Here is a 14299-nt window from a genome sequence, read left to right as displayed (position 1 = left end):
CTCCTTCCCCATTATCCATACATAGGCGTGCGTGTGCATGCATACATGCATGAGCACAATAACAACAGAAATAAGATTTTTAAAAAGTTCCAGCCAAGCATGGTGTCATACACCTTTAATTACAACACTTAGGAGGCAGAAGCAAGTGACTGTGTATGGAAGATAGAAGTTCTGGGCATTCCCACCATACATTAATGAGACTGTTCACAAACAGCAAAGGGTTTTCAGAAGTAGCAGAAATTAAATACAGACCCTCCATAGGCCACAGATATTGGCTTTGTCGAGCCAAACTTAAAGCAAAATAAAACCCTTAATTTGTTTTTTGGTAGATTGGCTGGCCTGGAATTCACTGTGTAGACCAGACTGGTTTGAAACACCACAGAGATCCACCTGCCTCAGCCTTCCGAGCCCTGGGATTAAAGGTGTATACCATCATCCCTGGCTTAACTTGTTTAAGAAATTAAAAGACCAGGTTAAAGGTGTTGGTAGAGAACTGCGTTATAAGAAGGAGGACTGTAGCGTATTTGATAAAGCATCAAAAGTGGAATCATAGCACTGAAAAATAAGATGACAGATTGGCCAGCTTGGTACAGTGAGATCTGGGAGACAGATGAGAGCAAATCTAACTGAAGCATGGAGAGAAGGGAGTGCAGAGTCAGCTAAGAGACTAACACATGCTGCACAGCCTAGCACATGTGTGCCTGGAGTACCTTTGAAAGGTTCACATACAAACAATTGCAAGAACTGAGAAGACACTGAGCCTAACTGAAGAAGCCCTCAGCAGAGCAGCACAGACACCAAGGACAACTTTTAGCCTCTGGTAGTGAGGTTCTCAAGATGGAAGATGGGTCTGAAAGCAGCTGTCCACATGGGGGTTGCCCCCAGAGGAGCCGCTGGACAGGCAGGGTCTTCATGGAAATAGCAGAGCAGGGGCTGGAGAAACACACCAAGGTATGGAAACCAACTCCCAGTACTGTAGAATCCTACACTTAGCAAAATGGATAGGGGTTGGGGATTTAGCTCAGTGGTAGAGCGCTTGCCTAGCAAGCACAAGGCCCTGGGTTCGGTCCCCAGCTCCGAAAAAAAAAAAAAAAAAAAAGTGCAAAATGGATAAACAATAAAGGTGAAGTAAATATTTTCCTTTATTTATACTTCCCCAACCCTCAAAATTTTTACTCAGAAAATTAGCAGGAAATATATACTAAATGAAATTCTAAAGGATAGTATTTAAGCAGAAGGAAAATCCTAGAAAGGAGATTAGAAACACAAGAAGGAATGAAGAGGAGAAGTAGTGAGCAGGTAGGTGCACAGATGGTGTGAACATATTCTTGTCAGACCTGAACAAGCAAAGCATGTACTGGTAATAATGGAGTATAGAAACAGTACCGGAATGTACAGGGACTGTAAATTCTGATCAAACCCAGCATCTCATACATGATATGCCAGTGTTCTTCTGAGCAATAACCCCAGCCTTTACCATTATACTTCAGTATGTAATAGACTCACAGTGCAATCTCTAGGTTCAGCTGGAAGAAAATAGCTTGTTATATAACTTTTAAGTTATAGGAAAAATGGGATGAAGAAAAATAAAACAGAAGAAAATGTAGATTTAACCATATTACAAACAAACAAACCAGGTATATTGACAGTGCAAGGGCAAAGGGCTGGAGAGTAATGAACGCACCCCTGGGTCAGGGCTACTGTTGTTGTGAGGAAACGCCATGACCAAAGCGATGTGGAGAGGAAGGGTTTAGTCAGTGTATGTTACACTTCCTAGTTCATTATCAAAGGAAGTCAGGAAAGAAACTCCAGCAGGGCAGGGACCAGGAGGTAGGAGCCAGGGGTTTTTGCTCACTGACTTGCTCCCCAGGCTCTCTCATCCTGCTTTCTTATAAAATCCAGGACCACCAACCCAGTGAAAGCACCACCCACAGCAGGCTGGGCCCTCCCCCATCGATCACTAATGAGGAAAATACCCTACAGTCTCGTCTGCAGCCTATTCTTATGGAGCACTTTTCAGTTGAGGCCTCCCTTCTGACGACTCTAGCTCAAGTCAGCTGACATGAAACTGACCAGGACAACTGACTCCTTGTCAGCTTAATACACAAACGCATCGCTTTTCAGCTAGAACTTTTCCTTTCTCATACATCCCCGAGTTGACACGCTAATATTAATATCATAAACATAAACATATAAACATGTTATAAAACATAAACAACTTTAAAAGTTCCACAGCCCTTACAAATTTAAATACAATAAAACTTCAGGCTCTTTGAAATACTCAATTTCTTTAGAATTCCAAAATATCTTTTAAAAGTTCAAATTTTTTCACCTGTGGGCTCCTGGAAAAAAATTACATTAAATACCTTCTTACTTCAAAAGGGAAGAATCAGGGTATAGTCACAATCTGAATGAAGCAAAACCAAACTCCAACAATATTAATAACTCGATGCATCTGGAATTTACTTAGGATCTTCTGGAATCCTCCAAAGAGCTTGGCTTACTTCTCTGGCTCTGTACTCCACAGCACGGAGTTTGTCTTCTAAGCTTGGGCATGCTCTACTCCACTGCTACTGCTGCTGTTCTTGGTGTCCATCACATGGTACTGGCATCTTCAATATGCTGGGCTCTTCCCCTTCATCTGGGTTATATGTTCACCAATAACTTCTCCTATGTCTCTTCATGGTGCCACACCTCAACTCCTCTCCATGACCCTTCAGTCCTGAGCCTTCAACTGACACTGAGACTGCCTCTTCACCAAGTGCCTAGCCTCAGCTGTTCTCCATGACCCCTTCATACCTTCATAAACCAGTACCACATGAGTGACTCTTACACTGCCAAGTTTAGTTGCCAGCATGGGATACAACCTTGACTGCCTCTGGAACACAGCTTCAGTGTGCCAACTCTTAGGAAACACTTCCTAGAAGATTTCACCTCAGGGATGCTGGTTTCTTCTTAATCACCACTAATAAGCTCCAGCTAACCAGCATCAACTGTCTTAGTTAAGACAAAGGTTATGCTTTAGCTTTAGTGGTTCTGGTCTCTTTTTTTTTTTTTTTTTTCTTTTTTTCGGAGCTGGGGACCGAACCCAGGGCCTTGTGCTTGCTAGGCAAGCGCTCTACCACTGAGCTAGATCCCCTGCCCCGCGGTTCTGGTCTCTTATTAATCACAGCGGATTCTTCAGCCCCAGCTGACCAGATATCACAGATTCATCCCAACAAAAGGCCCAGTAGAGTCTTTGGTTCCCTCTGAAACTTCAAGGGCTAGTCCTTCCACAGTTCTTCCACAAACAACATGGCCAGTCCTGTCATAACAATACCTCCTGATCCTGGTACCAACTTGTTTTAGAAGTACTACTGCTGTGAGGAAACACTATGACCCAAAAAACTTGGGGAAGAAAGGGTTTATTCAGCGTATGCCTCCATATCACAGTTTACCCAAGGAAGTCAGGACAGGAACTCAAGTGGACAGGACTTATAGAAGCCATAGAAGGGTGCTGCTTATTGACTTGTTCCTCATGACTTCCTCAGCCTACATTCTTAGAGAATCCAGGACCACCAACCCAGGAATAACACCACCCACAATGGGCTGGGCCCCATCAATCACTAATTTAGAGAATGTCCTAAAGGCTTGCCTACAGCTTGATCTTATGGAGACATTTTCTCAATTGAGGCTACCTCTTCTCTTGTCTTAGTTAGGGTTTCATTGCTGTGAAGAGACACCATGACCATGGCAACTCTAATAAGGGCAACATTTAATTGTGGCTGGCTCACAGGTTCAGAGGTTCAGTCCACTATCATTATAGTGGGAAGCATGGCAGTGTCTAGGCAGGCATGGCACTGGAGGAGCTGAGCGTTCAACCTCTTGTTCTGAAGGCAGCTAGAAGTCTGTCTCCCAGGGAGCTCAGATGAGGGTCTTAAAGCCCATGCCCACAATGACACACTTCCTCCAACAAGACCTCACCTAATAGTACCACTCCTTGGGCCAAGCACATTCAAACCATCTCATCTATGGTAACTCTAGCTTGTATCAAGGTGACATAAAACTAGCCAGTACAACTACCTAGATTGATTCTAAACATCATAGGGAAGTGGCTAAAAGCTTAACACCATAGGAGGGTTTGTTCTACAGATGTCAAGATTTAATGTAATGCTACAGCAATTAAAATTATTAATTCGGTAGCTAAGCATTGAAACACAATAGAGAATCTAGAATTAAGCTACGTGTATATGGATGCTTGATTTTTTATCAGAGGTGGAATTGTACAATGACTTTGTGTGAGACCTGAGTGTATAGCTCTGGCTATCCTGGAACTCACTATGTAGACCAGGCTGGCCTTTAACTCACAGAGATCCACCAGCTCTGGAATTAAAGGTATGTACCACCATACCTGGCCAATAATGGCATTTTAAATAAATATTTTGTGGACATCCACTTTTAAAAAAATGTAAATCCACATGGGATATATTTCGTGGATCCAAAATACTTATTTTTGTGGCTTTATATTTCATTCAGATATGAAGGGTAAAGGAGACTGAGGATGTGGTTCTGTAGCAGAGGATGTGCCTAGCATCTGTGAGGTCCTGGGCTGCTTCTCTAGCATCACTCCATCACAGCAACAAACAGCAAAGTAGTGACGAAGTCCTGTCATTCCAGCCCTCAGGACTGTGGCAAGAGAATCATAGGTTGAGGCCAGTGGGGATTATGTAGTGAGTTCAAGGTTAACCTGAGCTTCATAGAGAGTCCCTGTTTCATCAAACAAACAGCAGAAGTTTTTAAAAACTGAAATCTAAAACAATGGATATTTGAAGTATTTATAATACAGAATTACCTTGATAACCATGCAATGGAAAAAAATCCTTTAAACAAGATGCAAAAAACACTAGCCACAAAGACAATGATGAATAAATTAGATACATTGAAAGCAAGAGCTGGGACTGGAGAGCTGGCTGGCTCAGTGACTAAGAGCATGTGCAGCTCTTGCATTCACATGGCTGCTGCCAACGCTGGTTCTTCTGAGGGCACTGCATGCACTTACATATGTGCAGGTAAAATGCTCATGCACATATATTAAAAATAAAATAAAGGTAAGAGCTTTTGCTTATTCAGAGACTCTGTTCAGCATGTGAAGAGTCAAGCCATCCAGAAGGACAAGATGTTTGCAGTGCAACCAGCAAATGGCCCATTGACAAAAGGCTGAAGTACTTCCAATCAGGATGGTGGGGCATGAATAGGCACCTCAGAGAATTTCCAAAGGGCTAAGAAAAATAAAAAATATGTTCAGCCACATTAGTAATCAGGAAAATGCAAATTAGAATAATAATGGGATAATACTTCATACTTACCAGATTAGGCAGAACGAAAGATGAGTCATGTCCAGTGTTAGTCAGCATATGTTCACACACAGAAGTAAAATTTATAGATCCCACTCTAATAGACAGTGCTAAACTGTTATCCAACATTAAACATAACCATGCTCTAGAGCTAAGCATTCTAATGTCCTAGAAACATACCAGGTGCATATGTGCACCAAAGACAGATATATACAGAAATATATACAGAGCCTCACTTGCAATAGCCAAAAGTTAGAAGCAACACAAATGATTATTGTTGTATAGGTGATGAATTATTGCACAGTTGACCCGGCATGGCACAACATACCTTTAACACTTGGGAGGCAGAAGCAGGTGCATCTCTGAGTTTGAGGCCAGCCTCATCTACTTAGTGAGTTCTGGAACAGTCATGGCTATAGAAAGAGACTGTCTCAAAAAACAAAACAAAACAACATAGTGGCACAGTGCTGCAGTGGGACAGTATGTGACGATGAAAATGGAAGTGTGTCTTACTAAGATAATGTCACCCCAATGCTCAATTGTCCAACTATATGAAATCCAAAACCTGAGATCTGGGCTGCTGAGATGGCTCAGTGGGCTAATGAACCTTGTCAGGCCTGAGCACCTTGGTTCAATGTCTGGGACCCACATAGTAGAAGAAATGAAACAATTCCTGTAAGTTGTCTTCTGACCTCCTTGCTAAGAGTGCACACAAAGAGAATAAATAAATATAACTTGTTAAAAAAACAATAAAAACTTAAGTCCACTCATGATAAAACTGAAAAGAACAGGAAGAAGAAAGTCCCAGTGAAGGACATCATTAGGTCTGGGACAGGAGAGGCTGCAGGTGTTTAGGTACTATGGGTTGAGGGCAACATGGGTATTGCCTTGGGTGACTAGGTTTATAGGCTTGTGTTTTTAAACAAATCATGTAGTGACTAGTTTGCTTTGTATAAATACAGAAAACTCATTACACTTCACAGTAAAAAGGTAAGAACTACATGTCTACAAATGGAAGAGATCGAACATTTGGAAGTTAAGACAAATTCGTTGGCGTTAGTCAGTGGGGAGAGAGGCAATTTAGAAAACATTAATAACAGGTCTGAAAATGCCAGGATAAAATCTGCTAATTTGTATGGTAACTTAAAAAATTAATATAAAACAAACCCAAAGATCTTTTCGTGCTGTAAGAAAGACACATCCAATGCTGTCTAGGAATGGAACAAGGTAACAGGTGACTTCTAAATGCATTAGTGTGCTCACTTAGTTGGTTTGGGAACATTAAAGCCTTATTTAGTGCTAGGGGACAATGGATATCAATACTAGTTGCTAGAACTGAGAATAGAAGAGCAGGCAGGGACACTGGGCTCACCAAGTAAAATAGGTGAGAACCTTTGAAAAAGCTGTTAAAACTCTGCTTGCCATGGGACAACGGTCCCTTCACTGGTCTGGAGGCTGATCTCTAAATCCAAAGGAGTTCTGGACTATAGATGGCAAAGGACCAGCATGCAGTGCTCAGAGCCATCAGTTGCCTTTTCCCAGCTCTGGAAGTTTTTGATTCCCTCTGGGTCTTAACCATGAGCAAACACCAAGGACCATCAGACCCCTAAGCAAAGTCTTTGCAAGACAGAAGCCACAGAAAACAACTTGAAGTCTGAAGGCTTAAACTTTAAACCTATACGAAGGAAAATGTCTACTGAGAAGTGAGGTGCTCTAGCAAGTCAAACGACAGTACTGAGTTCCTGCTGAGAGATCTGTGAGCTGTTCTGTCCCATAAACAGTATCTTTATGTTATTTTCATGTTGGGGGCGGGGAGATAATAGTAGATGGGGATTAATGCCAAAGGGTAAACTATTAAGACATGGAAGAAAGGACAGAACCAGAGCCTGTATTTAGCCTCGTTGTGCAAGCAGTCTCAGAGCTGCTCAGCTAACAGCCTGCTCCTCTCCCTGTATTTCACACTAGGATTTTTTTCTCTTCCATGTAAACTCCCATCATCCTCCCATGTGTCTGTCTTTATTTCTTGGTGTCTCTTCTTCCTGAAGATCACTACATTTCAAGCTGTCCAAAAGGTATCCAGCTGGAATGTGCTGTCAGCTTGCTGTCTGCTCCACCACTATTGATTGGCTAGTCGTTTTGAATTGATAGCTGGGCAGTGTCACATGACTTTCCACCCTCCCTCTCAGTGGGAATGGCTGTTCTCTGTGGACCTGTTGTTTGATTTGGCAGAATTGAGAGGTAGGAGAGAGGATGGAAAGCCTGTGTATCTTTGTCCAACTTTTGGATGCTGTTGCCTGGTATATGCCTGGATCTTGCTTTTCATGTTTGGGCTATTTCCTAAATCTTAAATAAGAAAAGGCCATAAAGTCTTACATTAACTTTTCAATGTTGCTTTTTAAAACATCTTACCCATCCTTGTAATCTTTGTGGCACAGTTGTTAGGAGTAGTCTGAAGAAACACAACCGGCTGGTATGAGGAAAGAAGACTGTAGAAAGAAAGTGGCCCTTCCTAAGTTCAGGATTGCTGCTGCCTTTGGCAAACCAGACCCTGCATCCAAAGGTGGCATGTAGCATTCTCAAAGGAGACCTTGGCTTGTAGCCATGATCGATTGATCGATCGATCGTTGTGAGCTTTGTTTGTGTCTTTATGTTTCATTCTTCACTGTGTTTCAACATTTCAGAAGTACGAAACCTCCTGCTCCCCATAGATGACTCTTTTTGTGACCCCTTCATTCATTCTCTCCTTCATTTCTTCTCTCCTGTTGTTTTCTTTTTGTTCCTTGCAACTTCCCAGGATTGTTAGTTGTTTTTTGTTTTTTTTATTTAGGCTTTGTTTCTTTCTTTCTTTTTTTTTTTAAGTTCCTCTTTAATTTAAGCACAAACACACTCTATCTTGCATTTGAAAAAACAACCTGTCCTGTTAACCATATCACTTTAACCCAATTGTTCTTTGTATTTTCTAAGGAGCCACTTCAGTTCGAAAAGAAGTCATCAGGAATAAAATCCGAGCCATTGGGAAAATGGCACGGGTCTTTACAGTTCTTCGGTAAGGTTCCATCATGACACTGTGGGATGAAGGCATTTAGAAAGTAGGTTAAAGTCAGCTTTAGGGTAGTGTTTTCAAGGTTACAGGCTGGTGCTGGAACTGCAAGTCTTCTGGTTGAGTGCAGGTTGAACCAGACTTCATGTGAAGTGATAGCATTTGGAACACATCCATTTGGTACTGGTGTAGATGTAGAGGTTTAGTGTGGATTTTAGAGGCAGGTTCCCATGTTCAAGCTCTGGCTTTCCTTAGCTGTGTTGTCTTGGGTTTAATGCTTGGGTCTTAGGTTTCCTTGTATATAAACTAGAGATTATAATAGAACCTAGATCACATGTTGTTGAGTCAAATGGGATAAAGTATGGGGAACATTGCCTGGCTTCCAGTGCCTCTGGTTGGAAAAGGACTGGTTAATTTTGTATCTGAAGTGTTTGCAGAAACCTAGTCAGTTGAAGATGGGGGCCTGTCTTCCTGGCTCTGCCTCCTGTTACCTTCCTTCAGGTCTCACTGCGTTGCTGTGCCATGGCTCCCTGGCATTAACCAGGGCTTCCATGTTCCTTTGCAGGGAAGAGAGTGAGAATGTGCTGATTCTCAAGGGCCTCACTCCCACAGGCACACTCCCACTCGGGGTCCTCTCTGGAGGAAAGCAGACCATTGAGACTGGTGAGTATGAAGATGCCCCTTCCTAAAAGGTGTGCCCCCATCACCAGGAGTCAGTGACTTTGTTTAGAGCCTGGTGCTAGAGCAATGGATATTTATCTATCTAGGGAAGCAGGAATCATTACCCTTATTCTTCTTGTACACAAAATAATTCAAAGTACATTGTGATTTAAATGCAAACGTTGAAATAAATTTAGGGGGAAAAAGTGTAGAAAGTAGGCATTGGAGTAGGTAAAGTCTAATAAGAGACAGAAAGTACTGAGCTTAAAAGAAAGTAAAGGTTATTAAAATTAAATTCCCCTTATGAAAATACATAATCAAGAGAAGGAAGAGGCAAGCCACAGAGAAGATTTCTGCCTTACCTATTTCTGACAAAGGCCTTGTTTCAAGATAGACAATTTTTTTCACCAAGGAGGATTTGAAGATGGCCAGCAAACATCTATGAAGATGCCCAGCATAGTTACTTATCTGGAAGATGAATATTAAAGCCTAGTGAAATATTACTGCATACCCACAAGAATGCCTGAAATTTTAAAATGTGACAAGATGAAGAATTGGTGTGTCTCTGAAGGACTGGACTAGATATAGGCTAGTGGGCTTATAAACAGACTCAACCATTGTGGCCAGCCAATAGCCAATAAACTACAGACATTTGGACCCATACCCTCAACTCCAGGAATATCCAAGAGAAGTTAGCATACATGTCTGCCAGAGGATGTTTGCTGTGGTTTTTTTCATGGTAGCTCCAGATCAGAAGCAGCTCCCCTGCCTGTTGGTAGTGAATAAGTTATATTATATTGATACAATGGGCTATTGCTCACCCATTGGACCTGTCACATTGAGGTTAGACTACAAGCTCAGCTCCTGTTCGTCAGTAAGTCTGAAACCAGTGACTTTCTTGAAGAGCTCTACATACTTTGGGAATAACATATAAGTAATTCCTAACTAAAACACTGGTTCAAACCAAAAATGAAGAGGCATAAAATATATTGGAACCAAGTCCAAAAGGAGTAAAGATATATATAGAGATAGATGGATGATAGATAGATAGATAGATAGATAGATAGATAGATAGATAGATAGATAGATCTATTCCGAGTTACCACACCTATAAAATTCTCTTGCTGTCCTTGATTTGTAGATTTGCTCCTATGAGATCTAGCAAAAAAAATTAGATTAAAGCAATTTTGTGAATCAATACATTTTTAAAACTTCAAGTAAGGAAGATATATAAACATTTCTCTTTTTCTTAACCCATGTTACTTCCTATTACCCTAAAACACCCTCATCAGAACTGTTCACAGAAAATCTCACATAACTAATTAACAAGTAAGATAAAAGTAGATATAGATATTTCTCAAAAAGCCCGCACATTGATTTGGGAGTTTGGCCTCTGCTAGGTTGACAGTCCTTCAGTGGATAACTTCACAGCCCTGTGAAAGAGACTAAATAGAGTCATAAGTTATTACATAAAAGAGGAGACGACATAGAGATGGTGGGAGGTGGATATGATCAAGAGACCCTATATATGTAAAAATAAAGATCCTGCAACCATTGTGTTGAGGGTCCATTAGAAATATTTTATGGACCCAAGAGATGATTCAGTGGGTAATAGAAGATACTTATTGATGGCCTGAGTGTGGCCCCACGTGGTGGAAGAAGAGAACAGACTCCTGCACTCTTTAACTTCCATATGTACTTGGCATGCTCATGCACACACACACACATACACACACTCACTCACTCACACGCACACACATTCATATACACACACACACACACACACACACACACACACACACACACACACACAAATGTAATGGAACATATTTAATGGCCTAGAGAGATGGCTTAGCAGTTAAGAGCACTTGCTATTCTTGTTTTTTTTTTTTTTTTCTTTTTTTCAGAGCTGGGGACCAAACCCAGGGCCTTGCGCTTGCTAGGCAAGCGCTCTACCACTGAGCACTTACTATTCTTACAGGGGCCCTGAATTTGTGTCTCACATAATGTCTCACAACTATCTCTAACTCTCTAACTGGAGTTCCAGGGGATCTGACACCTTTTTCTGATCTCCACAAGCACCATCCATGCAATGTAAACATATATACAAGCAGAAAAAACAATCGTATCCATCAAATAAAAATAAATCTAATACATTTTTAAAACTTCAAGTAAGGAAGATATATAAACATTTCTCTTTTTCTTAACCCATGTTACTTAGTAACCACAACCAGTGGTTACTAAGATAGGTGATGATGATGAGGAGGAGGATGCTGATGCTGATGATGATAGCTGGATGTGCTTATATGTGTGTAATCTCAGACCTGGGAGGATCAGGAAAGAATTTGATATTCTAGCTACACAGCAAATTTCAGGGATGGCCTGACTATATAGAGACCCTGCCTCAAAAAAAAATGTCCTTTTAAGTTTTAATGAGAGGTTCAGTGTCTATCATAGAGTTCTTGCCTGCTGTGCATGAAAGTTTTGGGTTGATCTTAGGACTGGGGGCAAAAAACAAAGGGAACTGTTGATGAGATTTTAGAAAAACTGGGTCCTTCATATGCTGCTGGAGGCAATACAGTAATAGGGCTACTGTAGAGAAAACATTGTGGCAGTGTTCAGATGACTAAATAGTTACCATACTAACTGCCACCTTACACGTCTCCCACCAATGAGAGAAATAAACTATGTCCTCACCAAAATTTGTATATTATAGTCATACATGCACTCTTCAAAAGACCCTCAAATGGCATTCTTTATAACACCCTAAAAGTAAATAAAACTTCAGTGTTCATCCATTGGATAACAAAGTAAGGTTTATACAGTGGGAGGTTTATACAGTGGGGTTTCACATAGCCAAACACACACAAATACATGCACCAAGGCTAGCCTGTACTTCATAGTCACTACATAGTGACTTCCATACCAGCCTAGGCTACATAGCGAGAGCCTGTCTCAAAACAAACAGCAAAAATATTGACTTATACACTTGAAACAATTTTATAGCATAGAAATTATATGTAAATAGTTTTATTCTTACCATTGTCTCTTGGTACATACAGACTGCTATCTTAGTAACCAGTGAAAAACAAAAAACAGTTCTCTGAGGGCCCCAAAAATTTAGTACTGGAGGACTATAGAGATGGCTCAACAATTAAGGGTACTTATTATCCTTGTAGGGGACCTGGATTCAGTTCCCAAAACCCACATAATAGCTCAAAGTCATCCTTAACTTCAGTTCTAGGGGATATGACACCCTCTTCTGATCGCCACATATGCAGGCAAAATGTTCATACACATGAAATAAATAAATCTAAAATACTTTTTTTGAAATGGGATGCTGGTATATACTTTACCACACACATTCAAACTCCAAATATCCATAGAATTTTAGACAGAGCTCTGATTCCCCCTTCCTCGTTGCTACAGAGGCAGCACCCTCTCTGTGAGGAGGTGCTGTTGCTGCCCTGTATGGCTCATCCAGCCTATCTGAGGGAGGGAGGGAGGGAGGGAGGGAGGGAGGGAGGGAGGGAAGGAGGGAGGGAGGGAGGGAGGGAGGATGTGGCAGCCCTCTCACAGGAGCCTTCCCAGGGCCATTGCTAGCATGTGGGTGGCCGACAGCTACTGCTGGTACATTGCTGTGAGAGGTTAAGCCGCTCACAGCTCCCTCTGTCCTCATATGGGTCAGGGAAGCCTCTTGGCAGTCTTGCTGCTGAGTGGCCTTCCTCCCTTCCTTAGGAAAGCTGCCCTTGGAGGAGCTGGCAGGACTCTCATGGAATCTTACATGAACCATTTCATGTATTACAGCTTTACTGCCTGACACAGAATGACAGAGGAAGTTTCCCTGTTGGTGCTCATTTTAATTGCTTCCATTTCTGTCACCAAGTGGGTGACAGAAGGAAGGACAAGGAAAAGAAGCCATATGGGTGTTAGTGTGAGCCTCTGCCATATCCCTTATCTCAGATAGATACATGAATTAGAGTTGAAATCAGTGCCTAGTTGTTCACCTCTAGACCAGAAGTAACTCCTCACTTATAACCTATTTTTCTCCCCTTCCAAATGCTAGAGCTATTCAAGTGTTACCCTATTCTTTTATTATTGTAATTGTTAAATGATTAAGGACAGTTAGATCACACATAAGTCATTAAACAATACTAAGGAGCAAGGTTAAATAGGATGTTTAAATAGGACTGAGCAGTTACTAGTTCAAACACAGTTGTGATACTAAATTATCTGATTTGACAAGTCACTTAGATGTGTGATGATCATAAGACACAAACTAGCGGGGCTGGGGATTTAGCTCAGTGGTAGAGCGCTTACCTAGGAAGTGCAAGGCCCTGGGTTCGGTCCCCAGCTCCGAAAAAAAAGAACCAAAAAAAAAAAAAAAAAAAAAAAAAAAAAGACACAAACTAGCAGCTGATGATTTCAAATTCCCATGCCAACAGAGATATTAGAACTGTTAGCGCTCCCCACCTCATGCGCATGCCCTCCTTCGTCTCCTGTGGGTGGGTATGTGGCAGGTAGGATCCTGGGTGTCTATGCTGGCTGCACTGCTGTTGGTTCACTCATTCTTTCTCTGTCTTCCTTTTTGCATGCACTGCGCCTGCCTTCTTACAGCCAAACTACAAGCAGCAGAGGAGCGGGAAGGTATGGCCATGTCACTCAGCTGGAAAGCCCCTGTGTCTGTGCACCAGTTTCAAAGTTTCATCAGCATGTCTAAACTCACTTGCATCTGCCGAACCATTACAGGAAAGGGGATGATGGCCCTCAGTATGGCCACAGGCCATCCTGTCCCTCAGATGGCCATCACACAGCCTATCAGTTTGTATAATAGCGGAAGCTTATGCAGCCGTTAATGACAGAGGTCAATGAATAATGACGGAGGTCAAATGATTTAACTGGTTTTTTTCTTTATTAAGAGAATTACCTTATAACTCAAAGGTTAGCAGGAGTGGAGGCAAAAGTAGATTAGAGTTTAGATGCTTCATTACTGAGGTTGCCCTAACGCATTTCAGCTTCGGGCACCTTTGTTTCTGTGAAGACATTTTAAGTCATACTGCTTATGAATTTTTAGATGAAAACCATTGGAATTCATAAACTTGCATTGTAGATTTAGTAATCTGATTAGATGAGGTAATTCAAAGGGGAATTCATTCCTTGACAATACAAAGTTGAATCTGGTTGGAGTAGCTCAGTGGTAGACTGTTTATCTAGAGTATGTAAGGCCTGGGGTTCAAACCCCAATACCACAATAAAAAATTTCAGT

The 14299-nt window shown here is 41.6% G+C and overlaps 1 protein-coding gene across 13 annotated transcripts in view; it reads left to right on the top strand.

Moving 5' to 3' along the window:
* The window catches only part of Ppp3cc (protein phosphatase 3 catalytic subunit gamma), a 72097-nt gene that overhangs the window by 56169 nt on the left and 1629 nt on the right, over positions 1 to 14299 (top strand). For 5 of the 13 annotated variants that reach the window (XM_087584912.1, XM_087584921.1, XM_087584917.1 and 2 more), the window contains 3 exons: positions 8298 to 8379; positions 8939 to 9036; positions 13651 to 13680. In XM_087584912.1, the coding sequence (XP_087441038.1) occupies positions 8298 to 8379; positions 8939 to 9036; positions 13651 to 13680 (210 nt within the window). Of the gene's footprint in view, positions 1 to 7378; positions 7406 to 8297; positions 8380 to 8938; positions 9037 to 13650; positions 13681 to 14299 lie in introns of all 13 variants that reach the window. The other 8 variants (XM_087584909.1, XM_087584914.1, XM_087584915.1 and 5 more) reach the window with 4 other exon arrangements.

This window comes from Rattus norvegicus, chromosome 15 (genome assembly GCF_021556685.1).
Source record: "Rattus norvegicus strain SHRSP/BbbUtx chromosome 15, alternate assembly SHRSP_T2T, whole genome shotgun sequence".
NCBI lineage: Eukaryota > Metazoa > Chordata > Mammalia > Rodentia > Muridae > Rattus > Rattus norvegicus.
This window is presented reverse-complemented; position numbering and strand designations above follow the sequence as displayed.